Source organism: Lissotriton vulgaris, chromosome 7 (assembly GCF_964263255.1).
Source record: "Lissotriton vulgaris chromosome 7, aLisVul1.2, whole genome shotgun sequence".
Classification (NCBI taxonomy): domain Eukaryota; kingdom Metazoa; phylum Chordata; class Amphibia; order Caudata; family Salamandridae; genus Lissotriton; species Lissotriton vulgaris.
In genome coordinates, this window is record NC_141695.1 from 1195931107 (window position 1) to 1195953794 (window position 22688).

General features: G+C 51.0%; 1 protein-coding gene across 6 annotated transcripts in view; it reads left to right on the plus strand.

Moving 5' to 3' along the window:
• Positions 1 to 22688, plus strand: part of CD2BP2 (CD2 cytoplasmic tail binding protein 2) — a 130713-nt gene that overhangs the window by 94353 nt on the left and 13672 nt on the right. For all 6 annotated transcript variants that reach the window (XM_086931693.1, XM_086931697.1, XM_086931695.1 and 3 more), the window contains exon 6: positions 3383 to 3471. In XM_086931693.1, the coding sequence (XP_086787819.1) occupies positions 3383 to 3471 (89 nt within the window). The remainder of the gene's footprint in view (positions 1 to 3382; positions 3472 to 22688) is intronic.

The window sequence follows — 22688 nt, forward strand, 5'->3', positions numbered from 1 at the left end:
TGGAAATCTAGATTCCTAAAAGAGCCTACCGTACAAAATTATAAAGATAAGACAGCTATGCACACAAATCCTACATTTATCGCCAAGTTAATATCTAACTTTCATATCAGTCAAGCAGTACTCTTGCCCTCTTTCTTTTATATCCAGCTCTGCCAGTTGAAAAGGCTTTACATTCCTAGACTGTTAAAAGGGCCATCTTGTATTACCTAAAGGATACAAGGTTAGCAACAGTTCTTTGTTGCTTGTGCACGCATGATTAAGGAGAAGCAGTTACAAAGCTAACTGTATGAATAAGGATTGTATAAATGGTTCACCCATGACAATCCTTAACTGGTAGAGTTCTTGACAAAAACACAGTCATATTCCAGTGGGAAGAAAGGGCCAACTTTAACGTACACTGTTAGTGTTCCCATTTACAACATTTGTTCAACAGCAATCTAGTCCTCCATACTCATTTGTATGGGACACCAATGTGTAGCTATTGAGTTGCAAAGTGAAAACCAGGTAAGTCAGATAATCTTAACACACATACTTTTCATTACCCAGACTTCTCACCCTTCTCCACAGGAGCAAAGCAGTCACATAATTGATGCACAACATATGAATCTAGAAGGATTTCATGCTGCAAAAGTAACTGTTCACCTGAAGCAATAGTTTTGCACCTGGAAATGTTTTAGATTGACATGTGACCCGCCCTCGACCCAGTGGAGGACAGGAGTTAGTGCTCAAAAATATGAGCTATGTCATAACTTTACCCTCCCAGACATGTTTACTGTCTTCTGAAAGTCCTGGTTGCATCTTTATTATTTTGCGCATGTCTAATAATAGTTTAATGTACACATTGCAAATCTCTGGATATCCTGTTTGGAATTTGATCTGTTTGCCAGGTTTACGGTTTATTATGTTTACGTTCTTCACCCTTAACGTTTTTATAGAATAGATAGAAACAGTGCTGTATGTATAGTGTGGCTGTGGTTTACTTTTTATTTTTGGGCTAGAAAGCATGGAACTTGATTTGTTTTATTTTTGACTTTGACTTAAATATGGATCCTTTTTACTTCCATAAATGGTACTGTGCTTTCAAGTTGATGTCAAATGGGGTGCAAATATATATTTCATTACCATCTCCAAAAAGAGATGTTAATGCTGCTATCGTTACCAGTGGTGTTGACCATAAAAAGAGGGAAGCAATTTTTTTCCAGTCCCCGAACCGAAAAGCTTGGTTCCTAAAGTCAAGAAGCTTGGAAATCTTAACCTACCACAAGTATGTATGAATGTCAAAAAGAGTACTCAAAGGGCAGCAACACGTGTTATGCGACAAAAAGGACATGCTTTGTAAAGTGACATCAAGGCCATCAATTTCAAGCACAACATGCCCAAGCGAGGCTTGTATTGAATGTCATGCATTAGCTATGCAACAAATTATGGTAAGCCTCTTAACATTCTTTAGGTATTGCTGCTTTCACAAGGGAGAGTAACTTGTAATAAGCTATTTATACTACCAGTTATCAAGAGGTTCTTGAGAGAGCACAGAGAATGTATCCAGCACATGCTGCTCCAATAACAATTTAGATGTTTTAAATTTGTCGTAAGTAGTGTTATGAGATCTCCTTTTGAACAAGTGCAGAGGACAGTCTTGAAACATTGGACTTAAACTTTTTTCTTTTTAATTTACAGTACTTCATTATGCAAGATTAGTGGAAATCTAGATTCCTAAAAGAGCCTACCGTACAAAATTATAAAGATAAGACAGCTATGCACACAAATCCTACATTTATCGCCAAGTTAATATCTAACTTTCATATCAGTCAAGCAGTACTCTTGCCCTCTTTCTTTTATATCCAGCTCTGCCAGTTGAAAAGGCTTTACATTCCTAGACTGTTAAAAGGGCCATCTTGTATTACCTAAAGGATACAAGGTTAGCAACAGTTCTTTGTTGCTTGTGCACGCATGATTAAGGAGAAGCAGTTACAAAGCTAACTGTATGAATAAGGATTGTATAAATGGTTCACCCATGACAATCCTTAACTGGTAGAGTTCTTGACAAAAACACAGTCATATTCCAGTGGGAAGAAAGGGCCAACTTTAACGTACACTGTTAGTGTTCCCATTTACAACATTTGTTCAACAGCAATCTAGTCCTCCATACTCATTTGTATGGGACACCAATGTGTAGCTATTGAGTTGCAAAGTGAAAACCAGGTAAGTCAGATAATCTTAACACACATACTTTTCATTACCCAGACTTCTCACCCTTCTCCACAGGAGCAAAGCAGTCACATAATTGATGCACAACATATGAATCTAGAAGGATTTCATGCTGCAAAAGTAACTGTTCACCTGAAGCAATAGTTTTGCACCTGGAAATGTTTTAGATTGACATGTGACCCGCCCTCGACCCAGTGGAGGACAGGAGTTAGTGCTCAAAAATATGAGCTATGTCATAACTTTACCCTCCCAGACATGTTTACTGTCTTCTGAAAGTCCTGGTTGCATCTTTATTATTTTGCGCATGTCTAATAATAGTTTAATGTACACATTGCAAATCTCTGGATATCCTGTTTGGAGTTTGATCTGTTTGCCAGGTTTACGGTTTATTATGTTTACGTTCTTCACCCTTAACGTTTTTATAGAATAGATAGAAACAGTGCTGTATGTATAGTGTGGCTGTGGTTTACTTTTTATTTTTGGGCTAGAAAGCATGGAACTTGATTTGTTTTATTTTTGACTTTGACTTAAATATGGATCCTTTTTACTTCCATAAATGGTACTGTGCTTTCAAGTTGATGTCAAATGGGGTGCAAATATATATTTGGAGTCATTGTTTTCAAGCTTAAACATTACTAGATCAGGTTTACTTACAAATCCAGGTGACTGAATCCTGAATTAAGGCCAAGGCAACCCTTCACACAGCAGCAGCTAATTTTTAAACTGTAGTTCTATTAATCACCGACCCATACCGTTACCCTTTTGACTATTCGTTATTGCTGCATCCCATTTCCATACCTTTGCCATCCAACTAGACCCCTTGCTATTCACCCCACTACTCATCTTTCCAATCTGCCCCCTCCCCCACTGCTACCCTGCCCTTAAGGTACCCTTCGACCCCTAAGCTCCTGTTCTCAGCGCGAGTGTGTGCCTTGTCCTAGACTTTCCCTTTCCCCTCTTCATCGAAGTCATTTTCCACTTCCTAAGCTTTTTCACCTTGCCATCCTCTTCTCGATACCTGAGCTGCATTGCTTTGATATTTGCTTTTATTTATTGAAAAGGAAAGTCAATATAATATATTGTTTTGTGTGGAGCTGTATCAGGTAACAAATGTGACAAAGGACATGTGAATCTTTCTTAACCTACTGAAATCTTCAATGCTTCTTTCCCGCAGCAATGTTGGATGACACAATGTGGGAATACAAGTGGGAAAATAACGACAAGGCTGAGCTGTACGGTCCTTTCAGCAGTGCACAGATGCAGGTGAGTCCTGGGCAGCAGACTGCTTCCATCTACTTTGTCAGCAGTTCTATGTCAATCCCTTTTCTCCTGCTCATCCACTGGTTGTTTGAAGTCTTTCCTCTGCCACACCCACTCATTGTGTGAGGCTTCCGGTCTCTACATCTGTTCTTCACCCACCCATTGAGGCCTGCGTTAGCAGTTGCTGTGCACCCCTACCCATACCTCCAGTCCTGATATGACATTTTCTCAGCACTGTCAGACACATGCTGATCAAGGCCTCCTTTGACATTTGCCACTCTTGGATCCTTTGTCTGAGGCCTACTATAGCAAACCTTTCTTTTTAAAGCAAATCTTTCTTTTGCTTTCCTTCTGATTTAAGCCTGTCACCTCCTCGCCTTCATCTCCAGTTTGAGACCTCGTTGGCAAACCACAAATTTGCATATATTTTTGACTAAGAGTGCTGGGAAAAATCTGTATTGTACAACAAATTGAGTCCTGATCTAGCAGCACCAATCTGCTGTTCACTCTCTTGTCTCACAATCTCTTATTTTAATAAACACATGGTAAGCTTTCATTCTGCTTGGAGTTAATAGAACACTGAAAACTTTTGTGATCTGTGAGGAAATGCAGGGTGTTTGACACCAACTGTGTTTCCTCCCTGAGAGCAACAGTGTATTATTGACTGGGTGTCTAGGAAGTGAAGTAAACAGCATTGCCAATCAGGGGAAGTGGAATTTTAGTGAATGCCTAATACTTAAAAAATCTGCATGTCCCATTTGGTGCCAAACAGTGATGTGTCAAATTATGGTAGTGTTATCGGTTTAGCGAGGCTTTGATCAGACTAGCTCATATTACGGCATGGTCTGGATTTTAGCAGTGCTCTGATAATGCCACTTCTCAGTTTATACCAGAGCTGTTTTTATGTCTGCTGTTTGAATATTTGCATTCTCTTCATTGATCTGCCATATTTATTGTAAAGCATTCAGTAAATTTTACAAAATGTACTCTAAATAAATTCAGATTGTACTTTAGATCCAGTGCCTCGGTTATTAACTGAGTATCAAGATACCATTTGTAGTCTGGCCATGAAGTGTAATCTTGGGCGAATGAATTGTTTTGCTCTGCCTCACTTCCCTCGTTTGCTCAAATTGTGAGCAATTATCACAATTTGTTTGCTGTACAAATGAACTTGGCAAGATGATAAATGCAAAAAAGTGATGGGTGGGATGCTTGATTAATCTCAGCCACTGGTTACTACTCTTGGCTGCATCCCTGTTCCTGTTTTTTTCCCATCATGCCACCTCAGATTAGACCCAGCCATACGCAAATTAGCCTTGTTCCAGCACCTATGGGAACAGCCCAGCATGAACTACAAACCCAGGTCCTCTCTGAACCAGAACACAAGCAACTCAAGACTGGATTTGGACTTTTTGGACTGATCAGCCAGGTGCAGATTGGCCCCAGTGGCTCAGTGAGCAATTAACCCACAATGTTGGTATATCCATGATACGTTGGGCATCACAAGAAATACAGAGCAGTGATAGAATGCTTGAATTAATCTCAGCCACTGTTTATTGCATGGGGTCGTAACCCAGTCCATTGTTTTTTTCTGCCCACTATGCCGCCTGAGATTATGCCCAACATATGCAAATCAGCCTTGGTCCTGCACCAATAGGAACAGACTTGCCCAAACTGCAAATCCATGTACTCTGAACTGAAATACAGCAAATCCAAGAACAGTTTTGGCACCTTAGATTGGGTGCAACTTAGTTCCAGTGGCACATGGCCCACATCTATCCCATTGGACCCAGCCATCGACCTCTTCACCACCACAGAAACCGCAAAATGCAGACGCTTTGCCTTCAGGTATCCAGATCCACAGTCCAAGGGCAGTGCAATATGGAAGAGTTTGTGAGGGATATTTGCCTGTGCTTTTTCTCTTCTCCTATCACACTCATTCTGTACGTGATGAGGAAGTTAGGCAGGTGTCTATGACCCTCCTTCTAGTGGCTCCAACAGCCCTAGTACTCAATGCTCCTGAAGATATTTAGCAGTCCTGATGAGAAGCTATAGATGAGGCTACATCTTCATGCGCCACAACACTAACAAATTGGGCACCCAGATCCCAGGCAGCTTGTACTGGCAGTTTGGCGCCTGAGGTCTTCGAGTTTGCTTACCTAAACCTCCCGGATGAGTGTATGACCATGCTGTGTGAAGCACTAAAACACATGCAAGCCATGCAGCCAAGATTTGTCCACTACTGCATCTTAAAGCAAATAGATCCATTTAAAGTCTGGGTTCAAGACATTATTTGTCACCTTTCACACATATAGAAGGCGTATCTTTCTTATACTGCCATACGTCTTCACATGGCTGCTGTCACAGCATGTATGCAGAACATCTAAAAAAAATCCCTGCAATTAAGGCATTCATGGAGGGGCTTAAAAGGGCAGTACCCCCCAATTAGACCCCAGTTCCAGTGTGGAACCACAACAGTCTTCACAAGGCTTATGGGTATACCTTTTGAATCCTTAGTCTTACAATCTGCGCTTTCTATTATGGACAGTGGCGTCTTTAGTAGCCATAAACGCACTCTGGTGCATCATCGAGTTACACATGCTCACCATTTAAGAACCATTCATTGAGCTAAATAAGGACAGGGTGGCCCACAGAACTAATCCAAAGTTGCCCCAGTATTGGAACTTTCATAGATTCCCATGCTTTGTATCATTCCCCGCCGTCGGAATGGGAGCCTCGGTAAATAGTAAAAAACCATAGTAGTAAGCACAAAGTGAAAAAATAGGCCTAGGCCTCATCTCATTTTGTAGCTTATCCACCTCTTTGTGTAAAAGAGACCAAATTTCTGCAGCAGCCAATCAGAGCAGCCTCACCCCATAGAACCTTCCTGAGAGAAGCTCAGAGCCTCAGATTTTCTACCGCACGTTGTGCAAGGGAGTCTCCATTGAGCTCTGCTCAGTTTTCTTCAGTTTTTTCTTCAACTACTTGGATTTTTTCTCAGCATGTCGGAGAGGAAAGCCCTTTTTAGAGCCTGTGCCACCTGCTCTAAGAAGAGGTTGTTTGTCGAGGACAAACATGAGGATTGTATCTACTGTTTATATCCGGACCATAAACCAACAGACTGTCCGATTTGCAGATCCTTCTCAGCCAAGACCCAGAGGGACAGGGAAGGACGTCTCCTCACATGGCTTCAGAAGGTGAAAGACCGGAAAGACATTATCTCTTCGGACAGTGAGGGCTCCTCGTCTATGGTGTCATCCAGAAGGTCTCAAAAAAGGGGTAGGTCCCCCCTTTCTGCTTCAGACGAGTCCCGACACAAGGCCTTACCAGGGACCTCTGACAGGTCTGACAGGCCGGCTGCCCAAAAATCTCCTCACCGAGGTGAAAAGGAGAGGCAGGGTAAGCCTGAGGAACTTCTGACCTCAAAAAAGGTGAGAAAGGCTTCTACAGTCTCTTCGCCTTCCTCAGAGAAGGATCGTGGGGTCAAAAAGCATTCAACCCCGACTCAAGAGGTCGCTTCAGACAAGAAGCAGAAACCGTCGACGACTAAACTCCCAGGTACGTCGTCTACGAGTGTTAAAAAGGACAGCTCTACCAAGGTTGCCTCGTCGACGGGCTCGTCGACGACGGCTGCGTCGACGCCTACACCGTCGACTGCTTTCAAGGCTCCGGAATCCTGCTCGTCGTCGACGAGGGTGACCACCTCCACGTCGACGACAATGTCTGCAAAGCTGCCGTCGACGGCGGTGTCGTCGACGAGAACGACTTCGACGACGATGTCGACGACGCCGGTTGCCATGTTGATGACGACGAGCTCGTCGACGGTCCCGTCGACGATTCCACCATCGTCGACGATGAGCTTCACCTCGTCGACGACGCTATCCTCGTCGACGAAGACAGTTTCTATGTCTACACTTCCACTGTCGACACTGACACAGAAGACCTTCCCGTCGACGACGGCCTCGTCGACGAGGGCCTCGTCGACGACGACCTCGTCGACGATGGAAATGGCGGGAAAACAGGTTTTTTTCGCGAAAAAGGAAACAGATCACGCCAGAGATGACGTCTCCTCGCCAGGTTCAGAAGCTACCACCAACACTACTATTGGAGGAGGACTCTGAGGAAGAGACTTTTAGTGAATTTGGGCAGGCCTATAGCCCTTCTGACCTCCAGGTTAAGGTGCAGGAGTTTAGCTCTGAGGAGGAGCAGATGGAACGACAGCACTATGCTCCAGAGCATTATTATGAGGAGGAACGTCCTGCTACCAGGCACGTGCCTCCACAACAACCGATGCGTCAGTTACCCGAGGGTATGGTGGCAATACCATCCACTTTAGTGGCGGATTTACAACTTATGTTGCGGGATTACAAGCAACGTTTCCCGGCACCTCCGGAAGCCCAACAAGTGCGCCCCACGACACCTCCGCCTCAGACATTACGTCCTGTGGCAGACCATTCTTTACCCCCAAGAGAGCGTGCCACTGCGCTGGAAGTGCGCCCTCAAGAGGTAGTACAGGTGCAAGAAACTGATGATGATGATGACGCTGCGTCTTCAGATGCAGACCAGCAAGCGGATCCTGATCAAGATCAACAGGCTCCATGGAATACTGCTGACCCTATAGATCCGGACAACACCGACCCGGATAATATTACTTCGCCTCCAGCGGACGTTGGAGGGTTTCACAACTTAATGGACAGGGCATCCAAAAGATTTGGTCTCCCAGTGACCACAGTGCAATCGGATTGCTTTTTGTATGACTTTAAAGAACCATTCAGGAAGTCAGTGAGGTCCATTCCAATCATCGAGCATGTCTGGTCTGAGGGCTTGAAGGCTATGCATAATCCGGCTACAGTCCTTCCGGTACTTCCGAGACTGGAAAAGAAGTATAAGGCACCGGATGGCAGTCCAGCATGTTTACTTGGCCAACCGAAACCGGATTCGGTCATTTCGCAGGCTGCCCAAAGCAAGTCCAAGAATCCTTCTGCGCCGATGACTACGCCGCCGGATAAGGAGGGCAGGCGCCTAGACAATGTAGGCAAGAGGTTTTCAGCTATGGCCAGTCTCCTGGTTAGGGCAGCCAATGCGTTAGCGATTCTGGGACGCTATGATCGACAAATGTGGTGCGATCTTGCCCCATTTGTTGACGAACTGCAGGATTCGTCTAAGGAAGATGTGAAGAAGATTTTGCTCGAAGGGGAGCGGGCCTCTTCGGAGGTCATTGATGTGGCAATGGATATTGCAACCACCGCTTTTCGGGCACTAGCTGGCTCGGCGGTTCTGCGACGCCAAGGGTGGTTAAAGGCCACATGGTTCAGGCAGGAGGTGCAGAATAAGATCTTGGATCTACCATATGACGGTGAGATGCTATTTGGCAAGCACGTCGATGATGCCCTGCAAGGAATCAAAAAGGACACGGATACAGCTAAGTCCTTGGGTACATTGCAGTATCGTAAGGTGCCCTTCAGAGGAGCTAGAGGAAGAGGTTTTTCTTCTTATCGTGGAGGTAATCAAAATCGCTACTCCTCTGGATCTCAGTCCAGCCAGTCGTATAAGCCACAATACACTCAAAGGGGCTCTTTCTCTCGCCAGCAGCCTAAAGGACGTCAGGGGCAGCAAAGGAGAGACAACACCAGGAAACAATAGCGGCCAGGTGGCTCTTTCCACTGTTCCTGTTCCCTCATTCACATCTGTGGGGGGCAGGATTTCCCATTGCCTACACAACTGGATGATTATTACATCGGATCAGTGGGTCCTCCAGATTGTCAGAGAAGGACACACATTGGAGTTTCAAGACCTTCCTCCAACAAGAGCGCCGGATGCCTTCCTTCCAAAACATCTCAAGCTTCTTCATCTCGAAGCCCACCAACTTTTCACCAAGGGGGCAGTAGAGCCTGTACCCCTTTCGCAGAAGGGGAAAGGGTTCTATTCCAGGTTCTTCCTGGTTCGGAAGACAAAGAACAAGTGGCGTCCAATTTTAGATCTACGGCAGCTCAACACTTATCTCGTGAAGTTGTCCTTCAGGATGGTCACTCTTCAGGACATCCTTCGTCTGCTCAATCCGGGGGATTTTATGGCGACCCTCGATTTGGAGGACGCCTACTTCCACGTTCCTATCCATCCAGCTCACAGGCAATATCTGCGCTTTACAGTGGGCAAGAGTCACTTTCAATTCAAGGTACTGCCATTTGGTCTCCGGTCCGCCCCACGGATCTTCACAAAGGTTCTAGCTCCGGTGGCAGCTTTTCTCAGAAAACAAGCTATTCAGGTATTTCCATACCTGGACGATTGGCTGCTGAAAGCTCCATCTGTTCAAGAAGCGTCCAGTGCAGTCCGGACGTGCAAGGATCTGTTCGAGCGGCTAGGTCTTCGACTCAACAGGGAGAAATCGGTTTTATACCCATCCAGGTCAACAAGGTTCCTGGGAGCCATCCTGAACACGGACAGTTGCTTAGCCCTTCCATCGGAGGAGCGCCAGACCAAACTAATGTGTTCAGCTCGTCTTCTCCAATCTCGAAAGACACTGACAGTTCGCAAGTACAAATCACTTCTCGGATCAATTTCATCTTGCATTCCTTTAGTTCCGCACTGCAGGCTCAGGATGCGTCCACTACAAGAGCAACTGGACAGGCAGTGGCGGCAGGTCACAGGATCCTTCGACGACAAGGTTGTCGTTACCAAGGAAATGAGAAAAGCAGGCGGCTGGTGGCTGGAAAAAGACAATCTTTCCAAGGGTTTATCGTTCCTCATTCCTCCATCTCCCCTGATTGTAACAACGGATGCTTCCATGGAAGGATGGGGAGCGGTCCTCCAGGAGCTGAAGGTCAGCGGTCACTGGAGTCCAGTGCAACGCAAGTTCCATATCAACCTCTTGGAACTTCTCGCGATCCGCTTGGCTCTTCAAGCTTTTCTTCTGAGGATTCAAAACAGGACAGTGCTGGTTCGTACGGACAACACTACAGCCATGCACTACATAAACAAACAGGGTGGCACAAGATCCTCCACCCTCTCCAAGGAAGCCCAAACAATATGGAATTGGTTAATACAGAACAACGTCTCCCTCTCAGCGGAACATCTAGCGGGGACACTCAATGTCAAGGCGGACGCTTTGAGTCGTCAGAGGACAGTCTCTCACGAGTGGGAACTGGATCAGACCGTTCTGGAGGAACTCTTTGCTCGATGGGGGACACCATCAATCGACCTGTTTGCGACTCCCCAGAACGCCAAATGCCTGTCCTTCGCAAGCAGGGTTCACCATCGGGAATCCTTGGGGAATGCGCTTTTGATTGCCTGGTCAGGCGCCTTTGTTTACGCCTTTCCTCCCATTCCACTGATTCCGAAGTTGGTCAGCAAACTCAAGGTGGAACCGTGCAGGATGATTTTGATCGCTCCAGCATGGCCCAGACAAGTTTGGTACCCGGAGCTTCTTCTCCTCTCCCAGGACCAGCCAGTTCTCCTACAGCCTATTCCAACTTTGCTAACAATGTCTCACGGTCAGGTTCTACATCCGGACTTGAAGTCCCTGCGATTGACAGCGTGGCTCCTGAGTTCAGAGAGTTCCAGGGGTTAGATCTCTCAAGTGAATGTAGAGACATTCTAGCTCAGGCTCGAGCCCCTAGTACCAATAAGACCTATCGAGCCAAATGGAAGAGATTCTGTGTTTGGTGCCAGAAGGAAGGTTTACACCCGTATACTTCTTCTCCACACAAGCTCTTGCCTTACATTCTTTCACTGGCGAAATCGGGATTGGCTCCATCGTCGATAAAGGTCCATCTGGCAGCCATCTCTAGATTCAGACGTTCATCTTCAGGGCCTTCCCTATGGTCGGCTAGGATTGTCAAGCAATTCCTGAAAGGTTTATTCAGGGTTTTTCCTCCGGTCCGGCCACCTCCTCCGACCTGGCACTTGAATCTAGTTCTGTCATCCCTCATGAAAGCCCCTTTTGAACCTGTGCATAAGTCTGACCTTAAGTTTCTTTCCTGGAAAGTGGCTCTTCTCTTGGCCCTGACATCGGCTCGCAGAGTAAGCGAAATCCAGGCTTTCACGATTGAGGAACCATTTCTCCAGTTTAAAAATAATGTGCTGATTCTACGGACGAATCCTAAATTTATCCCGAAAGTTCCTTCGGAATTCCACCTGAATGAACCCGTGGTCTTGAAACCATTTTTTCCAAAACCTTCTTCACCTGCGGAAAGAACTCTGCACTCTCTGGACATTCACAGATGCCTGAAATTCTATCTGGAGCGAACGAAGCAGTTCAGGAAATCTTCACAGCTCTTTGTTTCCTTCAGTGCTCCACGCAAGGGTTGTGCTGTTTCTAAGGCTTGTATTTCCCGGTGGATTTCCAGCGCTATACAATTTTGTCACCAGACGGCTGGGAAACCTCTGCAGCGAGCAGTTCGTGCTCACTCTACCAGATCCATGGCTTCATCTGCGGCGTTATTCGCAGGAGTCCCTATCAAGGACATTTGCAGGGCGGCGACGTGGAGCAGTGTCCACACCTTCACCCGCCACTATTGTCTGGATTCTTCTGTGAAGGAGGATGCAGCAGTGGGCCAAGCAGTCCTGAGGAATCTTTTCCAATAAGTCGGTGAGCTTTCCTTTCTATCCCGCCTTCCTTTGCATATTTTGTATACTGCATTATTGTCATATTTCATGATCCTATGTGTTCTGCTGTTTTTTTACAAGAGATGTGTCACATTTTCAGGTTCAGGTATGACAAAATATGTTTTCTTTACTGCTAGTTACTCTGATACAAAGCATGGGAATCTATGAAAGTTCCAATACTGGGGCAAGAAAACAAGTTACTTACCTGTAACTTTGGTTCCCCAGTATTGGTAACTTTCATAGATTCCCATGCGCCCACCCACCTCCCCTGGGAAAGCTCACTCTTCTGATCTTGGTGGATAGCTGTATACAACGGCTACGAAAATCTGAGGCTCTGAGCTTCTCTCAGGAAGGTTCTATGGGGTGAGGCTGCTCTGATTGGCTGCTGCAGAAATTTGGTCTCTTTTACACAAAGAGGTGGATAAGCTACAAAATGAGATGAGGCCTAGGCCTATTTTTTCACTTTGTGCTTACTACTATGGTTTTTTACTATTTACCGAGGCTCCCATTCCGACGACGGGGAATGATACAAAGCATGGGAATCTATGAAAGTTACCAATACTGGGGAACCAAAGTTACAGGTAAGTAACTTGTTTTCTTCCTGGTCAAGGTACCTTTCCATACTAACCAGACTGTTGAGCTGCCTATATTCTTTTCTCAACCAGATTTTATAGCTGAAAGGGCGTTACACACCTTCGACGTCAAGCAGGCGCTCATGTACAGTATTGACAGGTCTAAGTCCTTCAGCAAAACTAACCAGCTCTTTGCATCTTTTGCTGTCAAAAGGGTAAGTTTAGTTGGCCAAATGGTGTTAAGAATATTATTCCAAATAGCTGTATCATTTGCCCACTTAGAAACTGCGTTACAGTCATTGCATAGCATGTGTATCTACAGCCACATATGCTATAAAAGGAAAATGTTTCTTGCCCTATAATCATCTGTTCGAAGCATGTAGTGATGTAGATTCACAGCAAAGCCAGCTCCCAATTCTCTGTCTCTCCTCTCCTCAGACACCGGAGCTCAAGGAATCAAGTGGCACGGCTCCATAAGAATAGCATTTTCTCCTTATTTTTGTTAAGCCAATATACAGAATAAAAAGAGAACGCCCAACGCGATGTAGTCATAGCCTTCCACCGGGTGATAAAGTATATGGACAGATTCACATGCACTTACTCTTCTCCTTGGAAGGTAACAGTGATTGCAAATGTTCACTTATTTCATACTTTCCTTTTTAGGGCTCGCCTGCTGATGCGCTTGCGCATAGCTGGCGAGCTATATTGCAGCTTAAACAGAGCTTAACCATCTCGGCGATTTGTTGCAGTGCCAGAGAGCGCGTGCACATCAAAGCCACCATCCTCCTCAGGCATCTCAAGCTTCCCCCAGCCGGCATTTCTCCTCCCCTAATTATTCACTGCACAGTCTGCCGGCCAGCACATCAAAGGCTGCTGCTCCCAGCCCCTATTCTTCCCTTCTTGCCTCTGCCGAGGGCTTGTTTATATTGCAGCCTAACCATCTCGCACGCTGCTCTTGAAACAATAACCATTGTTGGTCATGATATAATTAAATGCTCTAATTATTTTATCAGGGCCACACAGAATTTTATAAAGTCTTTTGCTGGCATTTTCGTTTTATGCTGATTGCTATTTTACACCTTTCACATGCTGGCGATTTGCTCCAAAGGAATACATTCATCCTGAATCCCGTTACTAGAGCTTTCTCCTCTTCTGCTATATATGGGTTTTAGTTGAATTTCATTGATCACTTTTACTAATGATTTATAAAAAGTGCCACCCACCACACATCCACCTACACAGCTCCACCGATGCACCCACCACACAGCTACACCGATGCACCCACCACACAGCTCCACCGATGCACCCACCGCACAGCTCCACCGAGGCACCCACCACACAGCTCCACCGACACAGCTCCACCGATGCACCCACCACACAGCTCCATCGAGGCACCCACCACACAGCTCCACCGAGGCACCCACCACACAGCTCCACCGACACAGCTCCACAGATGCACCCACCACACAGCTCCACCGATGCACCCACCACCCAGCTCCACCGATGCACCCACCACACAGCTCCACTGATGCACCCACCACCCAGCTCCACCGATGCACCCACCACACAGCTCCACCGACACAGCTCCACCGATGCACCCACCACACAGCTTCACTGATGCACCCACCACCCAGCTCCACCGATGCACCCACCACACAGCTCCACAGATGCACCCGCCACACAGCTCCACCGATGCACCCACCACACAGCTCCACCGATGCACCCACCATACAGCTCCACCGAGGCACCCACCACACAGCTCCACAGATGCACCCACCGCACAGCTCCACAGATGCACCCACCGCACAGCTCCACAGATGCACCCACCGCACAGCTCCACAGATGCACCCACCACACAGATCCACAGATGCACCCACCACCCAGCTCCACCGATGCACCCACCACACAGCTCCACCCACCACACAGCTCCACCGATGCACCCACCACACAGCTCCACTGATGCACCCACCACCACCGATGCACCCACCACACAGCTCCATCGATGCACCCACCACCACCAATGCACCCACCACACAGCTCCACCAATGCACCCACTAAGTTCCACCGATGCACCCACCACACAGCTTCACCGATGCACCCACCACAGAGCTCCACTGAGGCACCCACCACACAGCTCCACCGATGCACCCACCACACAGCTCCACCAATGCACCCACCACACAGCTCCACTGATGCACCCACCACACAGCTCCACTGATGCACCCACCACACAGCTCCACTGATGCACCCACCACACAGCTCCACTGATGCACCCACCACACAGCTCCACCGAGGCACCCACCACACAGCTCCACCAATGCACCCACCACACAGCTCCACCAATGCACCCACCACACAGCTCCACCAATGCACCCACCACACAGCTCCACCAATGCACCCACTAAGCTCCACCGATGCACCCACCACACAGCTTCACCGATGCACCCACCACAGAGCTCCACTGAGGCACCCACCACACAGCTCCACCTACACAGCTCCACCGATGCACCCACCACAGCTCCACCGATGCACCCACCACACAGCTCCACCGAGGCACCCACCACACAGCTCCACCGATGCACCCACCACACAGCTCCACTAATGCACCCACCACACAGCTCCACGGATGCACTCACCACACAGCTCCACCGAGGCACCCACCATACAGCTCCACCAAGGCACCCACCACACAGCTCCACCGATGCACCCACCACACAGCTCCACCGATGCACCCACCACACAGCTCCATCGAGGCACCCACCACACAACTCCACAGATGCACCCACCACACAGCTCCACAGAAGCACCCACCACACAGCTCCACAGAAGCACCCACCACACAGCTCCGCCGATGCACCCACCACACAGCTCCGCCGAGGCACCCACCACACAGCTCTGCCGAGGCACCCACCACACAGCTCCACAGATGCACCCACCACACAGCTCCACAGAAGCACCCACCACACAGCTCCACAGAAGCACCCACCACACAGCTCCACTGATGCACCCACCACACAGCTCCACGGATGCACTCACCACACAGCTCCACCGAGGCACCCACCATACAGCTCTACCAAGGCACCCACCACACAGCTCCACCGATGCACCCACCACACAGCTCCATCGAGGCACCCACCACACAGCTCCATCGAGGCACCCACCACACAGCTTCACCGATGCACCCACCACAGAGCTCCACTGAGGCACCCACCACACAGCTCCACTTACACAGCTCCACCGATGCACCCACCACAGCTCCACCGATGCACCCACCACAGCTCCACCGATGCACCCACCACACAGCTCCACCGAGGCACCCACCACACAGCTCCACCGATGCACCCACCACACAGCTCCACTAATGCACCCACCACACAGCTCCACGGATGCACTCACCACACAGCTCCACCGAGGCACCCACCATACAGCTCCACCAAGGCACCCACCACACAGCTCCACCGATGCACCCACCACACAGCTCCACCGATGCACCCACCACACAGCTCCATCGAGGCACCCACCACACAGCTTCACAGATGCACCCACCACACAGCTCCACAGAAGCACCCACCACACAGCTCCACAGAAGCACCCACAACACAGCTCCGCCGATGCACCCACCACACAGCTCCGCCGAGGCACCCACCACACAGCTCTGCCGAGGCACTCACCACACAGCTCCACAGATGCACCCACCACACAGCTCCACAGAAGCACCCACCACACAGCTCCACAGAAGCACCCACCACACAGCTCCACTAATGCACCCACCACACAGCTCCACCGATGCACTCACCACACAGCTCCACCGAGGCACCCACCATACAGCTCTACCAAGGCACCCACCACACAGCTCCACCGATGCACCCACCACACAGCTCCACCGATGCACCCACCACACAGCTCCATCGAGGCACCCACCACACAGCTCCACAGATGCACCCACCACACAGCTCCACAGAAGCACCCACCACACAGCTCCGCCGATGCACCCACCACACAGCTCCGCCGAGGCACCCACCACACAGCTCCGCCGAGGCACCCACCACACAGCTCTGCCAAGGCACCCACCACACAGCTCCGCCGAGGCACCCACCACACAGCTCCGCCGAGGCACCCACCACACAGCTCCACCGATGCACCCACCACACAGCTCCACCGATGCACCAACTAAGCTCCACCGATGCACCCACCACACAGCTCCACTGATGCACCCGCCACCCAGCTCCAACGATGCACCCACCACACAGTTCCACCGACACAGCTCCACCGATGCACCCACCACACAGCTCCACTGATGCACCCACCATAGAGCTCCACCGATGCACCCACCACACAGCTCCACCTATGCTCCAACTAAGCTCCACCAATGCACCCACCACACAGCTCGCCAATGCACCCACTAAGCTCCACCGATGCACCCACCACACAGCTTCGCTGATGCACCCACTACAGAGCTCCACCGAGGCACCCACCACATAGCTCCACCGATGCACCCACCACACAGCTCCACCGATGCACACAGCTCCACCGAGGCACCCACCACACAGCTCCACCGATGCACCCATCACACAGCTCCACTGATGCACCAACTAAGCTCCACCGATGCACCCACCACACAGCTCCACGATGCACCCACCACACAGCTCCACCGATGCACCCACCACACAGCTCCACTGATGCACTCACCACCCAGCTCCACCGATGCACCCACCACACAGCTCCAACTACACAGCTCCACCGATGCACCCACCACACAGCTCCACCGACACAGCTCCACCGATGCACCCACCACACAGCTCCACTGATGCACCCACCATAGAGCTCCACCGATGCACCCACCACACAGTTCCACTGATGCTCCAACTAAGCTCCACCGATGCACCCACCACACAGCTCCACTGAGGCACCCACCACACAGCTCCACAGATGCACCCACCACTCAGCTCCACAGATGCACCCACCACTCAGCTCCACCGATGCACCCACCACACAGCTCCACCGATGCACCCACCATAGAGCTCCACCGATGCACCCACCACACAGCTCCACCGATGCTCCAACTAAGCTCCACCAATGCACCCACCACACAGCTCCCCAATGCACCCACTAAGCTCCACCGATGCACCCACCACACAGCTTCACTGATGCACCCACTACAGAGCTCCACCGAGGCACCCACCACATAGCTCCACCGATGCACCCACCACACAGCTCCACCGATGCACACAGCTCCACCGAGGCACCCACCACACAGCTCCACCGATGCACCCATCACACAGCTCCACTGATGCACCAACTAAGCTCCACCGATGCACCCACCACACAGCTCCACGATGCACCCACCACACAGCTCCACCGATGCACCCACCACACAGCTCCACTGATGCACTCACCACCCAGCTCCACCGATGCACCCACCACACAGCTCCAACTACACAGCTCCACCGATGCACCCACCACACAGCTCCACCGACACAGCTCCACCGATGCACCCACCACACAGCTCCACTGATGCACCCACCATAGAGCTCCACCGATGCACCCACCACACAGTTCCACTGATGCTCCAACTAAGCTCCACCAATGCACCCACCACACAGTTCGCCAATGCACCCACTAAGCTCCACCGATGCACCCACCACACAGCTTCACTGATGCACCCACTACAGAGCTCCACCGAGGCACCCACCACATAGCTCCACCGAGGCACCCACCACATAGCTCCACCGATGCACCCACCACACAGCTCCACCAATGCACACAGCTCCACCGATGCACACAGCTCCACCGAGGCACCCACCACTCAGCTCCACAGATGCACCCACCACGCAGCTCCACCGATGCACCCACCACACAGCTCCGCCGAGGCACCCACCACACAGCTCCACCGATGCACCAACTAAGCTCCACCGATGCACCCACCACACAGCTCCACCGATGCACCCACCACACAGCTCCACCGATGCACCCACCACACAGCTCCACTGATGCACCCACCACCCAGCTCCACCGATGCACCCACCACACAGCTCCAACTACACAGCTCCACCGATGCACCCACCACTCAGCTCCACCGATGCACCCACCACACAGCTCCACCGACACAGCTCCACCGATGCACCCACCACACAGCTCCACTGATGCACCCACCATAGAGCTCCACCGATGCACCCACCACACAGCTCCACCGATGCTCCAACTAAGCTCCACCAATGCACCCACCACACAGCTCCCCAATGCACCCACTAAGCTCCACCGATGCACCCACTACACAGCTTCAATGATGCACCCACTACAGAGCTCCACCGAGGCACCCACCACATAGCTCCACCGATGCACCCACCACACAGCTCCACAGATGCACCCACCACACAGCTCCACAGATGCACCCACCACACAGCTCCACCGAAGCACCTCTGTGCCTCTCGTTTCCCCTGCTTTTTTTACCTTTCTGCGCTTTTTTGTGACCTTTGACCCTGCTTGCAGGCAGGTCGCACCCACGCCACTGCTCGTGACCTGACTGCCTGGTACCTGCCTCCCTGCTGCCTCCTTGTTTCCTGGATTTTTCCCTTCCCTCTGCCCTGTGCGCCAGTTCCCCCTGCCCCCACGCCGCTCCCGATCCGGCCCTTTCCCACCGCTGCTTCCCTGCGGCCCTGCATCCCCCTTTGCCTCCCCACTCCCAGCTGCTCCTCCCCCCCCAAGGCACCTCATATGCAGGCCGAGAAGCGAGAGGTGGACAACGACTGGGGCGGGTCCGAGGGCCCTCTTGCCCGGCAATGTGAATCCGAGCAAGATTGGGTGGACGACCTGAAAGACGCGGGCGAACTCTGTGTCTTCTGACCAAGGGTTTGCCTCTCCTCCGCCTACTATGAAGGAGGGTGCTTCCTACACCATGGTGCTCCGTCGGGCTGCGGAGGCTCTCCATCTCGACCTCGCTACAGTGGCCCTCAAAACGAACCTCCTTACAGAGGTGCTCCAGACGGCGTCGGCATCGTCTGAGCCGCTGCTCCCTTTCAATGAGGCCCTTACCGAAGTCCTTTTGGGCACTAGATTGCGGTGGATAAAAATGTTGCCAGGCTTCATCGCCCGGCGCCTGGTGATCCAGCCTTCCTGAGCACTTGCCCTACGCCTCAGAGCAAGGTCATTCAAGCATCTACGTCGCAAAGTGCCTTTCCCACGGCTCCACAGGATAAGGACTCTAAAAGGCTGGAAAAATTTGGTAAGAGGTTGTTCTCCTCTGCCAGCTTAGGGTTGCAGTTAGTTAACGCTGCCTACTTGTTGGACCGTTACTTCCACGCAGTGTGGGATTCTCTTACTCAGGTGTTGCCTCAGTGTTCTGAGGAGGTCCAGGCTGTCCTTTCCAAAGCGATTGCTGAAGGGAAGGATGCAGCTAAGTTTGCCATCATGTGTGGTTTGGACACCGCTGATTCATTGGGCAGGGCAATTTCCATGACTGTGGCGTTGCGGCGCCCCGCCTGGTTGTGTTCGACTCGGTTCTCGCCCGATGTCCAGAGCTCGCTCATGGACATGCCCTTTGATGGCTCCCACCTCTTTGGCGATAAAGCCGACTATGCACTAGAGTTCTTTAAGGACTCACGGGCTTCGGCCAAGTCCTTGGGCCTTTCTATGAAGAACCCTGCCACTCCTGGGTTTCGTTCCTTTCGTGGCCAGGGCAGGTGCACCCAGGCACGCTCCTCCAGCAAGCCTGTGCAGAACCAGCCTCAGCGCGGTCGCAGCCGTGGCTTCTGCAGGGGCGGGTTTGGGAACCAGCGTGCGGGCCAGTCCACCTTTATGCCCGCTGCTTCTGCCTCCAAGCCTTCCTAATCCGAGCTTCAGGAAGCACCCCACGCCAATGGATGGCAGGGTCGGCTACCACCTCCACCACTGGCGCGAGATTACATCAGACAAGTGGGTGCTGCAGATAATCTGCAAAGGTTACTCCCTTCCTCTTCAGTCCTCCCCTCCAGCCATGCCGCCTCAGTGCCACAGCATGTCGGGGGATCATTTGACAGGAAGTTACGGCCCTCTTGGCCAAGGGGGCCATCAAGTACGTTCCGGAGCAGGAAGTAGGGAGTGGTTGTTGTTCCCACTACTTTCTGGTCCCCAAGAAGGACAAGGGGGGCCTGCACCCTATCTTGGACCTCTGGGACGTGAATCGCTTTCTCCGGAAGGAGAATTTAAAAATGCTGGCTCTGGCTCAGGTCCTTTCTGCCATTGACCCTGGAGACTGGATGGTAGCATTGGACTTGCAGGACGCTTATTTTCACATCCCCGTTCTGCCGGCCCACCGGCGCTACCTGCAGTTCACTGTAGGCCAGGAGCATTTTCAGTTTGCCGTGCTCCCCTTCTGCCTCACCAGTGCCCCTCGGGTGTTCACGAGGTGATGGCGGTGGTCGCAGCTCACCTGCGCAGGTCAGGGGTGTCAGTCTTCCCCTAAATCGATGACTGGTTGTTAAAGGCAGGCTTGCCCCAGGCATCCGTCAACCACCTCCAGACTATGGGCGACCGCCTGCATTTGCTGAGGTTCTCCATCAACATGCCCAAGTCGCACCTGAGGGCCTCTCAGAAGCTCCCCTTCATCGGAGCAGTTCTGGATTCGACGCTGTTTCGGGTTTATCCTCCTGAGCAGCGAGTCCTGGATATTCAGGCTATGATTCAGACCTTTCAGCCTCTATCCCGTGTTTCTGTCAGGATGACCCTACGGCTTTTGGGCCTCACCTCCTGCATCCTGCTGGTGACACATGCCAGATGGCATATGTGGGCTCTGCAGTGAGACTTGACGTTCCAGTGGGCGCAACATCAGGGCAACCTGGCCGATCATGTTCAGATCTCTGAGGGTACTGCATGGCAATTGCAGTGGTGGCTCACGAATCGCGATTGGGTCGGTGGCAGATCCCTCTCCCTTCCCTAACCGGAGCACACTGTGGTGACGGATGCGTCCCTCCTGGGATGGGGGGCCACTTGGGAGAGGTGGAGATCAGAGACCTCTGGTCTCTGGCGGAGTCACAGCTCCATATCAACCTTTTGGAGCTGCGGGTGATCCCACTTGCACTGAAGGCATTCCTCAACTCTGTCCGGGGGAGTGTGGTGCAGGTGTTCACGGACAACACCACCGCCATGTGGTATTGCAACAAACAGGTTGGGTGGGGTCCTGGACCCTATGTCAAGAGGCTCTGCACCTCTGGACATGGCTGGAACATCAGGGCATTACCTTGGTGGTTCAACACTTGGCAGGTTCTCTAAACGCCAGGGCGGACAAACTCAGCCGCCGGTGCATGATGCATCTTGAATGGCGTCTGAACTCGGACGTGGCGCAAGGTCTCTTTCTGCAGTGGGGAGAGCCTTGGTTAGATCTGTTTGCCACCAAAGTGAACGCGCAATGTCTTCAGTTCTCCGTGTTGGAATTTCTAAGGGGGCACTCGCTGGGAGACGCTTTTCGTCGCGAGTGGAGTTGCGATCTGTTATACGTCTTTCCGCCTATACCACTTCTGCCCAGAGTGCTGAAGAAGATCAGGCGCGACCGGGCCCAAGTCATTCTTGTGGCTCCAGACTGGGCTTGAAGCGTATGGTATCCTGAGCTACTCAGTATGAGCGTCGATCCCCCTATTCATCTGCCTCTTTGGGAGGATCTTCTGTCGCAGCAGCAGGGGACGGTCCTCCACCCGAACCTGTCCAGCCTCTACCTCCATGCGTGGAGATTGAGCGACGATCGTTGACTGCTTTCGACCTTCCTTCTGAAGTCTGTAATGTCATTCTGGCAGGCAGGCGTCCCTCCACTAAAACGGTATACGCCTGCAGGTGAAACAAATTTGTGGCATGGTGCACAGCGAAGGCTGTGGATCCCCTTTCTGCCCCTCTTTCTGAGGTTCTTCTGTGTTCGTGGCATTAGGGCTGCTGAATTCATATCTGTGCATAGATCGCCGCCTAGTGTTGGGTCCGGATAATTGTACATTGTTGTCCTGGAAGAGTCTTCAAAGTATCACGAGATAGGTGGCTCCTCCCCTGGACTACAGTGCGCATGGGCATCCTCTCCATCCTCAG